The 23,710-nt window shown below is 36.8% G+C and overlaps 1 protein-coding gene across 1 annotated transcript in view; it reads right to left on the bottom strand.

Annotated features, from left to right (window-relative positions):
* The window catches only part of EPC1 (enhancer of polycomb homolog 1), a 101,674-nt gene extending 78,742 nt beyond the window's left edge, over positions 1 to 22,932 (bottom strand). Inside the window, exon 1 of the mRNA XM_059909935.1 lies at positions 22,665 to 22,932. Within this exon, the coding sequence (XP_059765918.1) occupies positions 22,665 to 22,667 (3 nt within the window). The 5' untranslated portion in view covers positions 22,668 to 22,932. The remainder of the gene's footprint in view (positions 1 to 22,664) is intronic.
* Positions 22,933 to 23,710: the final 778 nt, after the last annotated feature.

Here is a 23,710-nt window from a genome sequence, read left to right on the forward strand (position 1 = left end):
TTGAATTATTTTGAGATAAAAAATGTACCTGTATTATATTTTTTATGGTTATAAATTTTTATAGTTTTCTCAAATTTTTCCTTATCTAAACCCCCATTTAGAACAGAAAATAAAAATGTTTTCTTGACTTTGTTCACTAATTTACCTTTAAAGCAGCATTCAAGGTTTCTGGCGGATGATGATACGGAGGAGATTTAAGAACAATTGTTAAAAGAGTGTAATATAGTGGTTACAAGTGCTGGTTCCAGAGTCAGACACGATTTGGGTTTGAATCTCAACTCTGCTCTTTCCTAGCTCTGTGAACCTGGCTAAAATTCTTAACTTCCACACTACACTGAGATAATGCATACTTCCAAGTATTGTTTGGAACAGATAAACAAGCCACATAAACAAATTTACTGAGTTCTTACTTTGGCCTGTGTGCTTTACTTGCATGATCTCATTTAATCCTTACAAAATCTTACAAGATGGCTTCAGTTCCTGTCATGATACTAAGATTTCAATAAGTGTTAGATATTATTTCACCAAAAAACCTGAGTATTTTTCTTATAGACTAAGAAATTGTTTCCAGTGGAGGGTGGAAAATTGGTTGCTCAGGTAGGGTGACCCAGGTCCTAGTTACCTTCATTTTAACATAAACGCTACACTGGGTTTACACTAGCTGTTTAGTCCTCCTTTCTCTTGAACAAAAACATTCAAAACCCAAACCTTCAAAAAAAGAAATGCTATCTAAATAAAAAAGTGTTCCCTCTTGAATAATTTTCCAAACCCCATCCTTTCTCATTCCCTTCACAAAAATACCAGTGCCCGTGGGCGCATGCATGCACACATACACACTTTTTCACATCAGGCTTGTAGGGGACACTATTGCGTGTTTCTCCAGCATCTGTTATCCTCCTTCCATCTTAACAGAATTCTCTTTGCCTTCATTTTCTTGGGTTGTTCCATAGCCTGTGCTTTTTTTGAATAACTAAACTTTCATGCTCTCCTTGAAAAACAATGATTCTTCAGCATTAATTTTTAACAATATTCTATATAATGGTCTCTCTTAATTCCCCATGGGAATAAAAAACAAAACAATTTTAAGTATACAGGAAATAGTCTAATTTTATAATAATATCGCCTCCATTATGTGAGTTTTTAAGACTAGTTTTTAAAAGCAAAGAGCTTTTTAAGCCATGTTACATTTTTATAATTGAGTCATCAATGAATTAAAAAATAATTCACACTAGGCTATCTCATCTGTATTAAACATTTATTTATTAGCATTTTACTTTAAAAGATGTAGGTTCCAATCCTGGCTTTGCCACCAACTAGCTGTGTCATCTTGATCTTAATTTCCCTGGACCTCAGTATCTTCGACTTTGAAAAAAAGGCCTAAGACTTATGCTTCCAACTCTCAAATTTTATGATTAGCTCCCCATTGCCGTAGTTGGTCGGAAAAAAATGGGGATACATGAAATTTTCTAAATGTAAAAAGCTAAGAAAAGAAAATTAAATTTGAGATATGTGATTTCCATGGAAACTATGCCTTCAGCATTTCCTGACTATATGTTTACATAGTATAGAAGGCCCTTATGAAGAGTATGAGAGCAAATAAAGTCCTAGAAAATATGCCTTAGGGAGAGTAATTTCAATGAGTGAGTCAAGATGTTATACTGTGTTAGTTGATAATTAGTAACACTTGATGATAAAAAGTTCTTAAAGGATGCTTAGTAGAAGCAGTCTTGCCATAAGTGTGGTCAAATGTGATCTGAGAAATCCATGTAGCTTACAAATAGATCATTAAAATGTAAATAAAGATTCAGAATTAATATGGAAAGAAAGATAAAAACGTCAAAACAAAAGCTGAAGCAGAAATGGTCAAAATAATTAAGTCTGGTAATAAAACATCTGCAGTTAGTCTGATATTATCACTGGAAAAGTGCAGGGAATTTCTATGTAATAAATTAAGAAAGTAATTAACACAATATTATTGTCCAAGCACTGATAAGAAAATACCAAACAGCAACAATAACAACAATAATAGTAACAATTTAACCAATAACAATTTGAAAAGTATGATGAAAGTATGAAGAGTAGGTTTAAATCTTACATCAAAACACTAGGTTACATTTTATATACTTTAATAAGTTTTCCTAACATTGTTTCATTTATGGGGCTCCATCTCTGTGCAAGCATTGTATTACGAACCATGGGAGATACAAAGAAAAAGATGGTATTGTCCTTAATGAACTTAATTTGTGTAAAAACAAACAGGGTATGTCCTGTGTGCATATTCTGGAATACCCTGGTTTGAAAGGAACATTTAAAATAATTTTATATCTTTATATTTTCAGATTTACAAATGATTATAATAAAGTATACTGGAAATGTTTCATAAATTTCCTTTACAAAGTGGTTTATTTTCATCTCTTTTCATGATATTTAAGAACTAATTTTCAGGTTAACTATCTTAAACAGAAAGTTTATTCATCATTTCAGATTTTCCATAATGAAGTTGGAAATCAATATTCAACCATCTTGGAATAGTCAGCCATCAATTTATGTGACTATTCATCATTAAAAACTCTACAAATAACAAATGCTGGAGAGGGTGTGGAGAAAAGGGAACCCTCTTATGCTGTTGGTGGGAATGTAAATTGGTACAGCCACTATGGAGAACAGTATGGAGGTTCCTTAAAAAACTAAAAATAGAACTACCATACGACCCAGCAATCCCACTCCTGGGCATATATCCAGACAAAACTCTAATTCAAAAAATACATGCACCCCTATGTTCATAGCAGCACTATTTACAATAGCCAATACATGGAAACAACCTAGATGTCCATGGACAGATGAATGGATAAAGAAGATGTGGTACATATATACAATGGAATACTACTCAGCCATAAAAACGAACAAAATAATGCCATTTGCAGCAACATGGATGCAACTAGAGATTATCATACTAAGTGAAGTAAATCAGAAAGAGAAGACAAATACCATATGATATCACTTATATGTGGAATCTGAAATATGACACAAATGAACCTATCTTCGAAACAGAAGCAGACTCACAGACATAGAGAATGGACTTGTGATTGCCAAAGGAGAAGGGGTCGGGAGAGGGATGGAGTGGGAGGTTGGGGTGAGCAGATGTAAGTTATTATATACAGAATGGATAAACAACAACACATACTGTATAGCACAGAGAACTATACCCAATATCCTATGATAAACCATAATGGAAAGAATATTTTAAAAAGAATTTATATATATCTATCTATCTGAATCACTGCTGTACAGCAGAAATTAACACAACCTTGTAAAGCAACTATACTTCAATTAAAAAAAGTAAGTAATTTATGTATCTATTAAAGTGACAATGGTGTTATGGCAGTACATGGAAAGAAGCACCTACAGCAAAGGTGAAACGAGGGGGCAAAGAGTAGTACATGAGGAACCCACACAGGGATCACGACCCCCTAAACATCTACGATGGACAATGAGAGAATCACGAAGGAACAGAGAGGAGAAAGTTCCTCCCTAAGTGTGTGAAGCAATGTGATACCACCTTCCTCACACACCTGAGAGAGAGAGAGTTTCTCTGTTGGGTGTCATGTAGCATTTGCAACGGTAAATTCCAGAGCTAAAAAGAAACTACCTGGAAATTTCCAATTTTCCACGCTTAACATCACTAACCATCCAAACTTTTAAAAAGTTTAGTAAGAGGTGAATTACACCAGAAAAATCTTATGAAATTTAGTGTAGCTAATCTTGAATTTTAGATCTAAAGAATAAACAGTTTTAAAATAAAATTTCATAATCATAAAAACCCAAAATTTGAAATTCCATATATTTGGTATGTCAAATAGAATGTGTATTTAAAATTTCTATTCATTGTTTAACTCAGATTTTATTTTCAAGATTTCCCCCACTGTTTCACTAGTTCCTTTAACATAGTGTGGTTGAACAAGTGTGCTTCCAAAAAAATGCAAAATCTTAGAGTCAAAGATGTGTTTCCAATTGAAATGTATACTTTTAAATTTTATACGAAATTTGAGTTCCCATACATTTGAAAGGAAATAATACATAGACAACCGTCTATTTTTATGGTCTCAAATGAAGAGCAATGTCATTCTGCCATTAGCCAGCCTGTTATTTTTCTTCTTTTCTCTTTACATTTCTATTCATTTGGGGAAAAAGAATACTAAGTTATTATCAATACAAGTAGCCTTAAAGATACAAACTCGTAATTGTCAAGAAATAGTAAACAAAAGCAAATAAATCCCTTATGCATTCTTTCAGTTCTTCAGTGCCCTCATGCTGCCCCCTGCTGCCCAGTGTCCACACTTAACTGAAAATTGTCCCAGACTTTCAACCTATTATTTTACTTCTCTTTACTCTTCCGATCAAAACTTATCTGGCCGGAGATCCAGACCACTGGAGTTTTCCTCTACCAGCCTAATGGGTAAACAGGTTTATATAACAAAGAAGTAGCTCCTCCCTATTTATCCCATCACCATTTTCTGGCCAGTTACAAGCACTTGAACTGATGTTTGATGGGCAATGACTGACATCCAGGTTCCCAAGCTTGGGATTCCAAGTCCTCCCTGTGCTGTTTCCCAGCTACCATCATGGGTCTATCTCCCCCCAGTCTCTAGCCCCACGCATTACAGCTTACTGTCTACCCACATGGACTTCTAGCTGGTATTCCCAAGTGCCATAGTGTTTTCTCTCCTCCTTGCCTATGCTCACACTGCTTTCTTTACCCGAATGTCTTCTCTCAATTTCTACATGTTGAAAGCCTATCCACCTTCCAAGGTTCTGGTCAAAAGTACCTGCTCCACGAAGTTTACGCCAATTCCCAAATCTTTCTCTTCTGTTCTCGCTTTAATCCTTTCAGGCTCTGCACAATATAGTTGTTGTTTTAATGTAGTAGAAGCTCAATAGGGATTTATTTAATGAGTGAAGAGCAGTTAGCAAAGGAAACTTAATTCTTGGAGAGGCTAGCTGACTCCCTGACTTTTTGTAGAGGACCTGGGAGAGGACAAAGGGAGCCTCTCTAATATTGCAACAACCTTCCACCTGAATGGAGTGATCTTTTTAATTCCCATCGCACCAAGTAAGGCTGATTTTGATCCCTAAAATCAGGAGTGACTGTGAAAAAATGAACTTAAAGCGCATACTGAGTGCTTATGTCATGTCAGGCACTATTCTAGGTGCTTTAGAAGCATGAACCCCACTGTAATCTCACAGCAGCCAAGTGAGTAAGTATATCACTTTGATTCATAGAAGAGAAAACTGGGGTTCTGGACAGTTAGGTAACTGGCCAAAGGTTATACACGTTGTAAAGGGCAGACCGAGGAACTCAGATTGGTCAAAGCTGTGTATTTAAAGTGTTCTCGTTTGGATTAACCAAGATGGCGGAGTAGAAGGACGTGCTGTCACTCCCTCTTGCGAGAGCACCAGAATCACAACTGGCTGCTGGACAATCATTGACAGGAAGACCCTGGACTTCACCAAGGAGGATACCCCACGTCCAAGGACAGAGGAGAAGCCACAGTGAGATGGTAGGAGGGGCGCAATCAGAGTAAAACCAAACCCCATAACTGCTGGGTGGGTGACTCACAGACTGGCGAACACTTATACCACAGAAGTCCACCCACTGGAGTAAAGGTTCTGAGCCCCACGTCAGGCTTCCCAACCTGGGGGTCAGGCAACGGGAGGAGGAATTCCTAGAGAATCAGACTTTGAAGGCTAGTGGGAATTGGATTGCAGGACTTTGACGGGACTGGGGGAAACAGAGATCCCACTCTTGGAGGGCACACACAAAGTAATGTGTGCATCAGGACCCAGGGGAAGGAGCAGTGAGCCTGGGGGAGACTGAACCAGACCTACCTGCTGGTGTTGGGGGGTCTCCTGCAGAGGCGAGTGGTGGCTCTGTTTCACCGTGGGGATAAGGACACTGGCAGCAGAGGTTCTGGGAAGTTCTCCTTGGCGTGAGCCCTCCCAGAGTCTGCCATTAACCCCACCAAAGAGCACGGGTAGGCTCCAGTGTTGGATTGCCTCAGGCAAAACAGCCAACAGGGAGGGAACCCAGCCCCACCCATCAACAGTCAAGTGGATTAAGGTTTTACTGAGCTCTGACCGCCACAGCAACAGTCAGCTCTACCCACCACCAGAGCCTCCCATCAAGCCTCTTAGATAGCCTCAACCACCAGAGGGCAGACAACAGAAGCAAGAAAAACTATAATCCTGCAGCCTGTGGACCAAAAACCACAGTTACAGAAAGATAGAGAAGATGAAAAGGCAGAGGGCTATGTCGCAGATGAAGGAACAAGATAAAACCCCAGAAAAACAACTAAATGAAGTGGAGATAGGCAACCTTCCAGAAAAAGAATTCAGAATAATGATAGTGAAGATGATCCAGGACCTTGGAATAAGAATGGAGGCAAAGATTGAGAAGATGCAAGAAATGATTAACAAAGACCTAGAAGAATTAAAGAACAAACAAACAGAGATGACCAATACAATAACTGAAATGAAAACTACACTAGAAGGAATCAATAGCAGAATAACTGAGGCAGAAGAACGGATAAGTGACCTGGAAGACAGAATGATGGAATTCACTGCCGCGGAACAGACTAAAGAAAAAAGAATGAAAAGAAATGAAGACAGCCTAAGAGACCTCTGGGACAACATTAAACGCAACAACATTCGCATTATAGGGGTCCCAGAAGGAGAAGAGAGAGAGAAAGGACCAGAGAAAATATTTGAAGAGATTATAGTCGAAAACTTCCCTAACATGGGAAAGGAAATAGCCACCCAAGTCCAGGAAGCGCAGAGAGTCCCATACAGGATAAACCCAAGGAGAAACACGCCGAGACACATAGTAATCAAAGTGGCAAAAATTAAAGACAAAGAAAAATTATTGAAAGCAGTAAGGGAAAAACGACAAATAACATACAAGGGAACTCCCATAAGGTTAACAGCTGATTTCTCAGCAGAAACTCTGCAAGCCAGAAGGGAGTGGCATGATATACTTAAAGTGATGAAAGGGAAGAACCTACAACCAAGATTACTCTACCCAGTAAGGATCTCATTTAGATTTGATGGAGAAATCAAAAGCTTTACAGACAAGCAAAAGCTAAGAGAATTCAGCACCACCAAACCAGCTCTACAACAAATGCTAAAGGAACTTCTCTAAGTGGGAAACACAAGAGAAGAAAAGGACCTACAAAAACAAACCCAAAACAATTAAGAAAATGGTCATAGGAACATACATATCGATTATTACCTTAAACGTGAATGGATTAAATGCCCCAACCAAAAGACATAGACTGGCTGAATGGATACAAAAACAAGACCCATATATATGCTGTCTACAAGAGACCCACTTTAGACCTAGGGACACATACAGACTGAAAGTGAGGGGATGGAAAAAGATATTCCATGCAAATGGAAATCAAAAGAAAGCTGGAGTAGCTATACTCATATCAGATAAAATAGACTTTAAAATAAAGAATGTTACAAGAGACAAGGAAGGACACTACATAATGATCCAGGGATCAATCCAAGAAGAAGATATAACAATTATAAATATATATGCACCCAACATAGGAGCACCTCAATACATAAGGCAACTGCTAACAGCTATAAAAGAGGAAATCGACAGTAACACAATAATAGTGGGGGACTTTAACACCTCACTTACACCAATGGACAGATCATCCAAAATGAAAATAAATAAGGAAACAGAAGCTTTAAATGACACAATAGACCAGATAGATTTAATTGATATATATCGGACATTCCATCCAAAAACAGCAGATTACACGTTCTTCTCAAGTGCGCACGGAACATTCTCCAAGATAGATCACATCTTGGGTCACAAATCAAGCCTCAGTAAATTTAAGAAAATTGAAATCATATCAAGCATCTTTTCTGACCACAACGCTATGAGATTAGAAATGAATTACAGGGAAAAAAACGTAAAAAGGACAAACACATGGAGGCTAAACAATACGTTACTAAATAACCAAGAGATCACTGAAGAAATCAAAGAGGAAATCAAAAAATACCTAGAGACAAATGACAATGAAAACACGACGACCCAAAACCTATGGGATGCAGCAAAAGCAGTTCTAAGAGGGAAGTTTATAGCTATACAAGCCTACCTAAAGAAACAAGAAAAAGCTCAAGTAAACAATCTAACCTTACACTTAAAGAAACTAGAGAAAGAAGAACAAACAAAACCCAAAGTTAGCAGAAGGAAAGAAATCATAAAGATCAGAGCAGAAATAAATGAAATAGAAACAAAGAAAACAATAGCAAAGATCAATAAAACTAAAAGTTGGTTCTTTGAGAAGATAAACAAAATTGATAAGCCATTAGCCAGGCTCATCAAGAAAAAGAGGGAGAGGACTCAAATCAATAAAATCAGAAATGAAAAAGGAGAAGTTACAACAGACACTGCAGAAATACAAAGCATCCTAAGAGACTACTACAAGCAACTTTATGCCAATAAAATGGACAACCTGGAAGAAATGGACAAATTCTTAGAAAGGTATAACCTTCCAAGACTGAACCAGGAAGAAATAGAAAATATGAACAGACCAATCACAAGTAATGAAATTGAAACTGTGATTAAAAATCTTCCAACAAACAAAAGTCCAGGACCAGACGGCTTCACAGGTGAATTCTATCAAACATTTAGAGAAGAGCTAACACCCATCCTTCTCAAACTCTTCCAAAAAATTGCAGAGGAAGGAACACTCCCAAACTCATTCTATGAGGCCACCATCACCCTGATACCAAAACCAGACAAAGACACTACAAAAAAAGAAAATTACAGACCAATATCACTGATGAATATAGATGCAAAAATCCTCAACAAAATACTAGCAAACAGAATCCAACAACACATTAAAAGGATCATACACCACGATCAAGTGGGATTTATCCCAGGGATGCAAGGATTCTTCAATATACGCAAATCAATCAATGTGATACACCATATTAACAAATTGAAGAATAAAAACCATATGATCATCTCAATAGATGCAGAAAAAGCTTTTGACAAAATTCAACACCCATTTCTGATAAAAACTCTCCAGAAAGTGGGCATAGAGGGAAGCTACCTCAACATAATAAAGGCCATATATGACAAACCCACAGCAAACATCATTCTCAATGGTGAAAAACTGAAAGCATTTCCTCTAAGATCAGGAACGAGACAAGGATGTCCACTCTCACCACTATTATTCAACATAGTTTTGGAAGTCCTAGCCACGGCAATCAGAGAAGAAAAAGAAATAAAAGGAATACAAATTGGAAAAGAAGAAGTAAAACTGTCACTGTTTGCGGATGACATGATACTATACATAGAGAATCCTAAAACTGCCACCAGAAAACTGCTAGAGCTAATTAATGAATATGGTAAAGTTGCAGGATACAAAATTAATGCACAGAAATCTCTTGCATTCCTATACACTAATGATGAAAAATCTGAAAGAGAAATTATGGAAACACTCCCATTTACCATTGCAACAAAAAGAATAAAATACCTAGGAATAAACCTACCTAGGGAGACAAAAGACCTGTATGCAGAAAACTATAAGACACTGATGAAAGAAATTAAAGATGATACCAACAGATGGAGAGATATACCATGTTCTTGGATTGGAAGAATCAACATTGTGAAAATGAGTATACTACCCAAAGCAATCTACAGATTCAATGCAATCCCTATCAAATTACCAATGGCATTTTTTACTGAGCTAGAACAAATCATCTTAAAATTTGTATGGAGACACAAAAGACCCCGAATAGGCAAAGCAGTCTTGAGGCAAAAAAATGGAGCTGGAGGAATCAGACTCCCTGACTTCAGACTATACTACAAAGCTACAGTAATCAAGACAATATGGTACTGGCACAAAAACAGAAACATAGATCAATGGAACAAGATAGAAAGCCCAGACATTAACCCACGCACCTATGGTCAACTAATCTATGACAAAGGAGGCAAAGATATACAATGGAGAAAAGACAGTCTCTTCAATAAGTGGTGCTGGGAAAACTGGACAGCTACATGTAAAAGAATGAAATTAGAATACTCCCTAACACCATACACAAAAATAAACTCAAAATGGATTAGAGACCTAAATATAAGACTGGACACTATAAAACTCTTAGAGGAAAACATAGGAAGAACACTCTTTGACATAAATCACAGCAAGATCTTTTTTGATCCACCTCCTAGAGTAATGGAAATAAAAACAAAAATAAACAAGTGGGACCTAATGAAACTTCAAAGCTTTTGCACAGCAAAGGAAACCATAAACAAGACGAAAAGACAACCCTCAGAATGGGAGAAAATATTTGCAAATGAATCAACGGACAAAGGATTAATCTCCAAAATATATAAACAGCTCATTCAGCTCAATATCAAAGAAACAAACACCCCAATCCAAAAATGGGCAGAAGACCTAAATAGACATTTCTCCAAAGAAGACATACAGATGGCCACGAAGCACATGAAAAGATGCTCAACATCACTAATTATTAGAGAAATGCAAATCAAAACTACAATGAGGTATCACCTCACTCCTGTTAGAATGGGCATCATCAGAAAATCTACAAACAACAAATGCTGGAGAGGGTGTGGTGAAAAGGGAACCCTCTTGCACTGTTGGTGGGAATGTAAATTGATACAGCCACTATGGAGAACAATATGGAGGTTCCTTAAAAAACTAAAAATAGAATTACCATATGACCCAGCAATCCCACTACTGGGCATATACCCAGGGAAAACCGTAATTCAAAAAGACACATGCACCCGAATGTTCATTGCAGCACTATTTACAATAGCCAGGTCATGGAAGCAACCTAAATGCCCATCAACAGACGAATGGATAAAGAAGATGTGGTACATATATACAATGGAATATTACTCAGCCATAAAAAGGAACGAAATTGAGTCATTTGTTGAGACGTGGATGGATCTAGAGACTGTCATACAGAGTGAAGTAAGTCAGAAAGAGAAAAACAAATATCGTATATTAATGCATGTATGCGGAACCTAGAAAAATGGTACAGATGAGCCAGTTTGCAGGGCAGAAGTTGAGACACAGATGTAGAGAATGGACATATGGACACCAAGGGGGGAAAACTGCGGTGGGGTGGGGATGGTGGTGTGCTGAATTGGGCGATTGGGATTGACATGTATACACTGATGTGTATAAAACTGATGCCTAATAAGAACCTGCAGTATAAAAAAACAAACAAAACAACTAATACTAAACTTTCATTGGGTTATTTGTATGGAAATATGTTAATATAAATGTTTCAGACATTACATGAAATTTCTAAAAATCTTATATTTGTATTTGTATGGAAATATGTATGGAAATATGTTAATATAAATGTTTCAGACATTACATGAAATTTCTAAAAATCATATTTGTATTTGTATGGAAATATGTATGGGAATATGTTAATATAAATGTTTCAGACATTACATGAAATTACTAAAAATCTTATATTTGTACTTGTATGGAAATATGTATGGAAATATGTTAATATAAATGTTTCAGACATTACATGAAATTTCTAAAAATCTTATATGTTCTGGTATAATGTTATAAGTAATAATCCTAGTTATTACTTTAAAATGTATATCTCAGAAATAACTAATTTTCTTGTCAACTGCATTATTATGAACTGTCATCAAATCTTTAACCGTGGTCATTGTTAAGTCTTTTGTCATTTACAGACAGTTCTGGGTGTACTCTGATGATTTTGCAAATATGTTCCTATAAAAGGGTTTCATCTTCAAGAAATACATGGAAAAGACTCTGACAAGTACAGGTTTCTGGTAATGGACTGTACTGCTGAACTGAATGAATAAGCATTTTCAGAACTCTAATGAAAAACTGATGAACTCATAAAAGTGCTAACAAAAGATCAAGATGAAAAAAAAAAATTAATTACATGGGACTGAGTGAACTGATGAGGATGAGTATAATTTTTGTGACTTTCTGTCTGAATTAAAAAAAAAAAAAAAAAAATTCCACAAGGACTCAGAGGCAAAGAATATACAAATCAATTTTCACTGCAAAGTAAAGGAGCTGTTACAGTGGAGGATTACTGGACTGAATGTCAATACTATGACATAGTATGAGTGTGTTTCATGTTTGGTAATTGCAATCATTGTTGCTTTTGTTGTGGTCATCCATGTACAATGCTTGGTGTCAGTCGATTTATCTCTTGTAAAAATAAAATACAGTGTGTGTGTGAAAAAAAAAAAAAAAAAAAAATAAAGTGTTCTCATAATGTCTTCAACAGAAATGTGTACGGAGAGACTTCCAGTCAGCTATCTGGAAGTTAAGAAACAACCTTGTCAATAGAATCGCCTTGGAAATTGTGACCACATATTCAGACCAAAGCCATGAGACAGATTCAGTGTCAGTTAAATCTGTTAATATCTGCAAGAGTTGATTGTCCTACAAGACAGAATGTGAAAGAATGTAGGAGCCTGCAAGAATTATTGATTTCTTGACTGGAATATTCTATATTTGTTTAGACTAAAGCGAGCCTAATGATGCTATATGTACATTTTTATTTATTTTGTTTCTTGGTATTTTTACTATATGACTTGCTCTGTGCTGTATGCTATGGCATTTTGTTTTCTTGATTAAGAAAAGTAACATCAAATAGTATAGGGTTTTTTGGGTTTTGGTGTTTTCCCCCCATAATAGGATAACCGGAGGTTTTTTTGGCCTTTTTCTTTTTCATTTACATCTTCCACTTTTTAATACTACTTTATGAAGATAACCTGGAACGGGAGGGACTTCTATTTGAGTTCTTTGAGTGCTTGTAGCTTGTAGCAGTGGTTAAGAGCAGGGGTGCCAAGGCAGGCTGCCTGCATTTCAATCTTGGCTCCCCTGTTCCCTAATTCTGTGGCTCTTGAGACAGTACTTCTCGAAGCCTCCATTTTCTTCTCTGGAAATTGGGGGGACAGTAGTATTCACAGGGCTTTGAGGGTTACACGGCATAATTCACTTTAAGCCCTTAGCATGGTGCCTGAAACACAGTAAAGCTCAATAAATGGTAGCTATTATTTCTATTATTGTGATAATTGTTATTTTTCACAGGAATGGGTATAAGTAGCCAGCTCTTAAGTTTTCTCATAATTGTAATTGAATAGTTACTTATAAGTAACGTCTGCCTTTTCTACCGAGCTACGTCTATTATCAAATGCCATTTTTGGCAGACGGGAAGTAAAACAAGATTGTCCCCATGGGGAGTGTTGTTATGTGGTGGGGGAAACTGAAATCCTTAAATCTGAAACATGTTTATTTGTATCTATGCAAAATAAAATTATTAAGAGAACTAAAAAAAAAAAAAAAAAGAATGTAGAAGCCCGCCAAGTTCAAAGGTCTCTAAGGGACAGTTATATATTCTAAAAGATTAAGAAATGCAAAATCCAAATATTTGTCAGTTGATGTAGCCACTTGTACGGGGACCAACGATTCTGACCTGACTTGAAAAAAAGGTAAAGATATGACTCAATATCTCAGGGAAGTAGGCTTTGAGAATAGTTTTTGTTTTTGTTTTTTTTTTGATACAGTGAACATAAATAAGGCTCATTGTGTCACATCAGTGTCTCAGACAAGGATCTAATTGTGTTCTAATCAAAATCTCTGCTCATCAAGAAACTTCAATTAGCTGAGAAGGCAGACAAAAAATAAACTTGAGAAGGCAACACCACAAATTGTTTGGTAGGATAACTCTTTTCTTAGTAGATAAGAATCTTTTAACTTCAGAAAGATTTAGAATAAGTACAGAAATGTTTTTTAGTCTATGTAATTGTTCTGTTTCAGAACATTTGACCTAGTGGAGTAAGAGGTTAGCTTATTACACATTTAAGTAGAACTCCTACTAAGTTATATGAAGTATAAACATTAAAGAGAACTTAAGAATCACCATATTTAGAAGTTCAATTTATGAGATAGGTAAGACTTTCTTAACTTCTTAAAAATGTATGCTAAAGTACCAAAGTAGGCAATCAGATGTAGTAAATGTATAAATGTATATAAAAAGTTGGAAGGTGTTTGTATAACTGAGACCAAAAGTCCTTCAATATACAAGACTATCTATAGTCTTTCAATATACAAGACTCACTCTTGAGGTCATCAAGTAACTTGTAACTGAAGAGTGGCAGTTGATCCATTTTTCTTCCAACTAAAGTTGTTCATTAGGCAATCAGCATATGTTGACAGAACTGGTTGGACTGTCCAGTTATTTTCAGTTTGAACCCTCCTCACTGCCTAGAAGATGGATTGTAGCTTTTGAAAGATTGAGATGAGGAGAAGTAGCAACACTATCTACTGACCACCCCAATTTTTGGTTTAGTGGCTCTCTTCCATAGCGTCACTCAGCAATTCTCAACCTCGGCTACGTACTATTGATAGAATCACGTGGACAGCTTTTGGAAAATACTTACGCCCAGATTCCACCCAGATCAGCTAGAACCTCTGAGGATGGGGTGCAGGCATTTTATTTTTAAGTTTCTGGTTGATTCTAAGTGCAGAGTTGAGAACCACTGGTCTACAGTGTGAGCCTACCGTGGTCTGAAGTTCCAAGAGAACTTTCCACAACTATGGACATTGCTGCAGACTTAATGTTTATGTCCTCCCCCCCCCATCCAATTCATATATTGAAATCCTAGCCCCCGATGTGATGGCATTTGGAGGTGGGGCCTTTGGGAGGTGATTAGGTCATGAGGGTGGAGCCTTCATGAATGGGATTGGTGCCCTTGTAAAAGAGATCCCAGAGAGCTCCTTCTCCCCTTCTGCCATGCGAGGACACATCTATGAACCAGGAAGTGAACCCTCACCAGACACAGAATCTGCCGGCACCTTGATCTTGGACGTCCTAGCTTCCAGAACTGTGAGAAATAAATTTCGGTTGTTTATAAGCCATCCAGTTTATGATATTCTGTCACAGCAACTTGAACGACTAAGACAGAAACATTCCATAAATCTGTTGTCCAATAACCACCAGCCAGGTGTAGCTACTGAATGTTTAATTTTAATTACTTCAAATTTAAATTTACGTAGCCACATGTGGCTAGTGACCACTGTCCTGGACAGCACAGTTCTGGCAGTTCTGGCCATTTTAAATGATGTGTGTCTGGGGCTTCCCTGGTGGCGCAGTGGTTGAGAATCTGCCTGCCAATTCAGGGGACACGGGTTCGAGCCCTGGTCTGGGAAGATCCCACATGCCGCGGAGCAGCTAGGCCCGTGAGCCACAACTACAGAGCCTGCGCGTCTGGAGCCTGTGCTCCGCAACGAGAGAGGCCGCGACAGTGAGAGGCCCGCGCACCGCGATGAAGAGTGGCCCCCACTCGCCGCAACTAGAGAAAGCCCTCGCACAGAAACGAAGACCCAACACAGCCAAAAATAATAAATAAAAAAAAAAAAAAAAAAAAAAATGATGTGTGTCTGTCATTACATAGGTGCTAAGTGACGCTTTTTGATACTGGACGAAACCAGTACAAACCTGCCTCTTCGGGGTACTTCATCCCAGCTTCTTGACAAGGCCTCCAGTGGATACAAGGATAACTCAACGCTTATACAGGCTTCTGGAAACGTTAAGGACATTGAATTGGCTGACTGTTTTTTACTCATTTATGTGGGAAGTTTGTTTCCTGGACTTTATACTTTAATGAAAAATGAGCAAAAGCCTTCAGAACTAAATTATTTCTTTTTTTAAAATAAATTTATTTATTTATTATTTTTGGCTGTGTTGCAGTGCGCAGGCTTCTCATTGCAGTGGCTTCTCTCCTTGCGAAGCACGGGTTCTAGGCGTGCGGGCTTCAGTAGTTAGAGCACGCGGGCTCGGTAGTTGTGGCGCACGGGCTTAGTTGCTCCGCGGCATGTGGGATCTTCCCGGACCAGGGATCGAACCTGTGCCCCCTGCATTAGCAGGCGGATTCTTAACCACTGCGCCACCAGGGAAGTCCCTAACTTGTTTCTTAAGTCTCAAAGCAGTGAAGCAATTAAACTCTTGGAAAGGCCCACTTGGCTCCTTGGCACGTGAGAGTGTTTTTCAGCTGGAGGTTGTGACCTCTGTCTTGGGAGGATGGAGGGTTTCCAGTGCATTGGGGCAGCGGCCTGAGTTTCAGAGCTAAATATAGGTCATTGGCATGACGGCCTCTCTTTCTCAGTGTCATCGAAACTTGTGTCCTTTTAATGAAAGTGGGGCTTTAGTGGCTGGTGGGATAAAATCTTGAGAAAAACCATCAAAATGCCACAGATACACAAGTCCTTTTCAGATGTAACTTGCTACCGAGTACAACTAAGTTCTATTTTTACTTGCTTTTAAAAATAATTGGTAAATTATGGATTACTTTTTTTTAAGTTAAAAATACACACATATATGAACTGATGGAAAAATAAGTCTCAAATGTGTTGTTCATGCTGAGGCATAAGAGGAATCCTCCTTCAAGTCATCGCCCAGCTCTCAAGCAGGCTATCCTGACCACCTATTCAATCCTGCATATGTATTTATTCATATATTCGCCACTTATGAAATGACATCCTTTACAGTTTGGCACATTTCAAGCCAGCATATTTACCTTGGCAGGTACCATCTGATCCTCTAGAGCAACGTCTCAAAGGCTGGTCCCTGGACTGAGATCATCGCACCATGTGGGGGCTGGCAACCTCTCAGGCCCCGGACCCACTGATCCCGGAACCCCAGGTGTGGGCCCAGACGCCTGGGTTTTAGGTGATTCTGGTGCACACTCAAGTTGGAGATCCACTGATTCAGAGTACACTGAATCCCCCAAAAATACCCCAGAGGGGAAAACTTCCATACGTCCCAAAGGTGGCAAAGATGGAAACATTTTGTCCATAAAATTGACCTTGTAAGTTGTGAAATAGGAGCCAGTATTCTCTTTCGACCTAGTGTTATGAATCATGAATTTACCCACTTCAACAAAGCCTCACTGACTCTCTACTCTCTGATCTTTTTTTCCCTATAGAAATGCAACTTCTAAAAGAATTTCATGAGATGTTCCTGACAAGATGAGATGCAGTACATGTGCCTTCAGCAAATTCAACATACAAAAATTCAGATATGTACAACTGATAAATTAGGTAAGCACTACTCATCTTAAGAAAAGATTATTAGATTTATAAAATTAGTCACTAGAGGATTCATTTAAACAGGGGTATCGTACAGTGCATTTAAAATATGCCAATTTACGGAACATAAATTCACATATATCCAGTGTGACAGTATAGAAGAATAGGTAGTTATACAGGCTCTGATTTCAGACTTTCCAGGTTCAAACTCCAGCTTTTTCATTTACTGTGTAACCTGGGCCAAACCTCTCTAAGCCTCAGTTTCCTCATTTGTAAAATGGGTATAATAATTATCCTATCCCCAAAGTTTGTGTGAGGATTTAAGGAGATATTTAATAAAGGTAGCATTTAACCTAGAGGCTGGGACATAGTAAGTTCTAATTAAATGTTTATCTTTTCTAAATTAGCTGCATCCATGAGCAGTCTGGTCTGTATGAAAACAGATATTCATGTTTTATCGTTGAAGAATGTTTTTACAAAGCCATTAAAGTTTATACAAAGCAAATGGGAGCTAGCCACATTGAGCACTGGCTACTCAGCAGGTGTTCACCTTTCCAAAAGCTCCTCCCTAGCTAAACCGATTAAGGTAACTTCAATCTCCTGGTCACTGAAAGGGTTTAGGTATGAGCATTTCCTACAAACCTGGCCAAAGAACTGTAAGAAGCAGTGTGCTGTGGGCCTCTGGGAAAGAATTTCTTCCCTTCTAAAAAGATACATAAGAGAAACTCTCCTCCCTCTGGAAATTGTGATATCAGGATATGATGCTTGGAGCTGCAGCAGCCATCTTGTGACTATGAGGAAAGACACTGCTGACATTACGGCAATGTAAAAGAATGGAACCTACCAAGGAACTTGATAACGTTGTTGAGCTATTGAACCAAACCTAGAACTGGCTTGCCTCCTGATTATTAATTTAGTTGAAATAATAAATCTCATTTTTTCACACCATTATCAGTAGGATCCTATGTTAGTACAAAAGCAAACTATATGATATAATACATTTAGTATCTTAATTGGCTGTATGACAAAATAATTTGGTGACTTTATTCTGGAGGTGATCTTAAACCACACGTAGAGATTTAATGAAGAGTTCCTTCCCTTCCAATTCATCTGTATATAACAGCAGTCTTACTTTCCTGATCCATATCTGATGTATTTAACTAATTACCCATTAGCTAAATGTCTAATTATATTACCTTCATAAATTAAAATACAAATGGTTATTATAAAAATTTCTGTTACATAAATATCATTAAAATTGTCAGAAGGTTTCAAAATAAAAATAAATATCTTAATTCTGATGTAATCCTTCAACACTATAATTGTATTTCCCTGCTTCATCTCACAATTTTTATTGACATTGACATTTATTTCATGACAAGGGGAGCAAAATGTACAAAATGAGGCTTCACCACGTTAAAAAAAAAGTTTTCATTAAATGGACCTCACAAGGACACATCCAAAATTCCTACGACCAGAGTGATCCCCGTCTCCTTTCTTCTCAAGAGAATAAGTTAATATTTTATTTCTCACTTTGCAAAAGGAATTTGCATTAGCTAACCAGCTATTTATATAGCATCTGTTTGGGCTATATCTAAAATCTGAGGGCTATCTTCCCCTCACTGTGTCCCAAATAATGGTCCTTCAGTAGAAGGACAGAAGGACACTTGTTAAATCCTATATAAATAGATTAAAAAAATTTTTTTAAAGTTTTTACCCCAGAAATCTTATTTTGCCTTTATTCTCAGATGGGAACCTCCCACATCCAAGACCTTAGATTTAAGTATCTTTAAAATGTTGAACCACATTGGACTGTAAACTCCCTGAGAGCAGGGATCCTTGCCTCTTTGTCTTAATATTGTATCTCAGCCTTTTAGCATCATAGCACATAATAGGAGGAAAAACTAGAACAAACAAACCCCCCAAAAGAAAAAAATGTTGAATAAATCAAGTATAAAGGATACTCCTTTCATCTTTTTCTTCAAGAAATCATTATCTTTGCTTTACTTTCCCTTTAGAGTCTCCATTTGAGAATCTTTTGGGAAAGACAAAAAACAATGTCATAACACAAACACCCATTTGGTCTCTTATTTTCTTTCCCCGTCTCTTCCTTTGCAAAACATGTAATATGTCCAAGAAATAGCACAGGTAAGTACGCACAAAAAGAGGGTGGAATTAGAAATATATACAGTTTCATGTCTGTATTGAACTTGGTTTTCAGAAGGCAAAATTTTTAGCTATTTTTCCTTCTTTTAAAAAAATTTATTCCAAGGTATATTAGATTGGTTCTGGCTAATATTGATCTTTTCAGCATTTTATGATGTCATCTTAATATTACTGTAAATGTTTCTTCCCTTTGTTACTTCATCTTTCTGAATAGGTTTGCTAACCTAAAAATTTCCCCAATCTTTAGCAATAGTAATGCATACAAATTAATAAATTAGGAAATTATGTTGGCTCACTAAATGAAGTCTTAATAAAATTTTCAGTTTATTTCCATTATTGACCAAGCTCATAATTTCAAGTTCATATTTCTGAGGTTTATTGTTTGGAATTTGATTTACAGATTTTCCGTGTCTTTGGCATTATTTATTTCTTCTTTCTGCAAACTGTTTTTTGGCCATTTCACTACTCATTGACCCCTCCCCCTCCATGAGAGGGATGGGCAGGGTGAAAAAAATGATAACGATATTTTAACATAGTCAGTTTTGCTACTTGCTACTATCTCTGATAAAAAGGTGTGCAAGAAAAAAAATAAGTGTGTAATTGTTGACTGAAATGACATTTCAAGATTAAAAAAATAATTCTTTATTGTTCATGATCTAGCAACTGTTACTATGAAAAACTGAATTAGTTCCCTATACACTACATTTAATAAATAAAGATTTTTTCTGATAAAACATAGTTTATTATAATCATTCTAATCATAATCTCACCAAACTCAAACTAAATGCCTACAAAATGTTGTCAATAAAAAAAAAAAAAAAATTAACATCTAAAGAATCAAGAGCTAAAATGAAGCCCAAGGTGGATTTAAAAATGGAGAATAATATAAAACAATGAATTGTTTTTGCCTCATAGATTTACACCTCCTTATTTAGTGATGTAAGAGTCACAGAAGAATATCTTTAACATAAATATCTATGGGTGATTTTAAAAAGTGAAGATGTAACTATAATGGTTACTCATAATCAATGATGTAATAGTCAATGATATAGGAGAACAAAGAACATTGCATAGCTACATATGGACTTCACAGCATCAGTCTGTTTTTAAAAGGGGGGCTACATTATATAAACATTTTTAGTTTTCACAAATTAAAATGAAAAAAGTCACCAGCTGAATAACAGAATATTTTAGCAATAAACATATTGGGCAGTATATTTTATTCAGTAGATTAACTTCGGGGAACTAAACTCCAGCACAATCAGGGGGTTAGATAATATATTTATACCTGCAGTATTTCATTCTATAAATAATCTATAATGTCAAAACCAGTGTTGATGGGGGCATTTAAATTTTATGAAGAGATAAAATGTTACAGTGAACATTTTCAAATTTTTATAGCAGAGTATAAACAAAATATAGGCATAATATATAATTATTTTTGAAGTTCAAGGAAAGGGTCCTACACAGATAAATAAATTATAGGGACACAAAAATCGGAAATACTATTCCTAGTCATTTTCACACATTCTTTTACTTCAAAATTTTAACGATTAGTGAAATGAGCATTTACATATTTCAAAGTGAATAAAAACACTTAATAATAACTCCAGAAATTTTTACTCAAGAAATCATCTCTACAATCATATGAAGAGGTGGTTTAGGATACTATTTCAGTTTTTTTGTTTGTTTTATTTGGTAAAATAATGTGTTTTTAGGTACAATGACTGATTTCTCCCACTTTCTTTTTCAATTAAGGACATACTTACTATCTTCATAAACAACTAAAATGTTCACAGAGACCAGTAAAAACTATGTCATATCATAATATACATTTTTGTTCTTGGGAGGCTTTGGGCCTAAATCCCATATTCTCTAATCAGATAACTCCCAATAAGAACAAAGATGGAAAAGATTTACCCTGCATTTAGATATACAAATACCAATATTTTTAAAGTTAAAAGCAGTTGTATCCATATTCCTAAAAAAAATTATCCTATTCCAAAATATTTGCTCTTTTTAAAACAAGGATGTACATAAATTCAACTGAAGTATCACTTCAAAATAAAACAACAATGTAGGCATTCTTATATGTCAAACTCCTAGAAAATTCCCAGGAGAAACTTAGAATAGTTATTTAAGAAATTCCTAGGTTCAAAATGAAATTTAACTTTTACAACGTTCAGTGAGCTAAAACGCAAAACGTTTTGTTCAATTGAAGACATTAGCAATGGATGATATTGTAACAGAAGGAAAACGCAAAATGTTACTGAGGAAAGAGAGGGTAAGCTGACAGCTTACTATTGAAAATTTTCTGATCTAGAGATAATCAGATCAGAAAAACACAACTGCAAACTGCATGCTCGGCCCTACTGCTCCCCGGACGGGCTGTGACGACGTGTCTCTTCTCACCCTTCACAGTTCACAGAAAACATTAAACTAATACAACTGAATAATTTCCTCCGACCAAATCGAACTTTCTTTAAGGAAATAAAGGGAGAGGATAATAGATCAAATCTTGCCCCACCTCTTTTTTTTTTCCTCCTTTTTTCTTTTAGTGAAACTGACGTAAATTGTTGAGGAGAGCTATACAGCGCCACCAGCACAGATCCATGCAAAACAAAAAAGATCGCCCACCGTGTGCAAAAAGAGAAAAAAAAAACTAGAAAAATGCCGAAAATTACAAAATGTCTCCCAAATATACCTTTTTGGAGAAAAAACAAGATAGATCTGCAAAGATTATCTAATGAGGAGCCTCAGAGAATTACTATCATGGAACACAAGTTTAGATCTGATCAGCAAATAAAAGATCCACTATTTAGTAACAGCCATAACTTAATATAAACCCGGTTATGTCAATCTCCACCTTCATTATACCAAAGGCAGCTTTTCTGTAGTTTGTCTCCAAGTAATCCATCAAGAAAACCACAATAGGCCTATTTCAAACCAAACTACATCCATAGTTTGCCTGCTAATGATTTAGTCCTGGACAAATTAGGTAATACATCATTTTTATAAAGAGGATATGCACATATTTGGCATTACCAACATTGCTGGCACAAAACAAGTCCATCTTGAAATAGCTGAGTTTCCCTTAGCTCACAGTAATTAAAGTATAATTTATATCATAAATATTTAGCTTTAGTCATGGGGTTAAAAAAAAACACAACAAAACACTATTTTTTTTTTTCTTTTGGTAAAAATTAGCCAGACAAGATTAGCTGGAAATGTGCAGAGATCAAAGCTAAAGAAAAATACAAAGATTGGTTTTGTTAGAAGAAACACAATGAAAATCCTTCTTAGCTGGCGGCTCGTTCAAAGATGTAATGACATAAATGTTAAAAATTACAAACTTACCATCAGCGGAGGCGAAGAAGAAGCCAGTTCTGGAAAAAGAATTGTAACAATATAGGCTGGACACTTGTGTCCCTAGAAACAACGGCCTCCAGGCGGCACACGGATCTTCCAACATCTTCACAATATTGGGTAAATAAAAAGTCATACTTTCTTCCCCGATCGGTGGCTGCTCGCGGTGGCTTCTCCAGGATCTGTGGGCGTTTGGGAGAAATCGGAGAAATATCCGCGGAAGATTAAAAGCAGAGGAGGCCGAGGCAGCCTTAGAAGACTCTGGGGTTAACAACTTTGCGATGGCAAGCAGGCGGGCTCTGATTGGCTGGGAGGCCAGTGTCCCCCGCTCCTCCCGCCTCCTGCAGCTCGGAAAAAAATGCTGTGTGAGTGCCATTTTACACTGGGCTTTTAAACACACAGCCCCCCAAATGACAAAGTCTGAGCTCGCTACGAAGTGACACTGCAAAACAATAGCGCCCACGACGGCCCGTGAGCTCAGGAAAATGTCCCTTTGGCGATCCGGCAACGCTCTTATTTCTTGCATGTGGGTTTTTAGGGGATAGCATGCTTTTCTTAAGCAGATGGTCATTCACCGACATCGATGTCTAATTTGGATACCAATGTGGCCAGTGAAAAATGATTCCCATCAAAACATTTTTTTTCTTTTTCCATTGGACGTCCTGAAGGTACCTAAAGAAGCCTTGCACAAAATTCATGTCGTTTGCAGCTTTAACTCCTTGGGGAAAAAAAAAAAAATAGAATTGGTTAGCCACAACAACTTCCATTTGTGCAGAAAATAAAAATAAAATAATGATTTTTAGCGGCTACATTACAAACAATAGGCATACTTTTTTTTTTTTTTTTTTCCTTCTTAAAAATTGTTTCAGAAACCTTTGCCGGCTGATAGAATTCTACCAGTCTGCCTTACAAACAAAATGGCTGTGGTACTGAGTTTTTTTGGATCCTCCCACTGTGGCTTCTCCAGGCCTCCAGGAAGTGGTAAAAATCCGAAATAAATACAGTACTAAAAGTACATTGTGCAGGCTGAACTCCGG

The sequence above is a fragment of the Balaenoptera ricei genome, chromosome 2 (genome assembly GCF_028023285.1).
Source record: "Balaenoptera ricei isolate mBalRic1 chromosome 2, mBalRic1.hap2, whole genome shotgun sequence".
In the NCBI taxonomy this organism is placed as follows: Eukaryota; Metazoa; Chordata; class Mammalia; order Artiodactyla; family Balaenopteridae; genus Balaenoptera; species Balaenoptera ricei.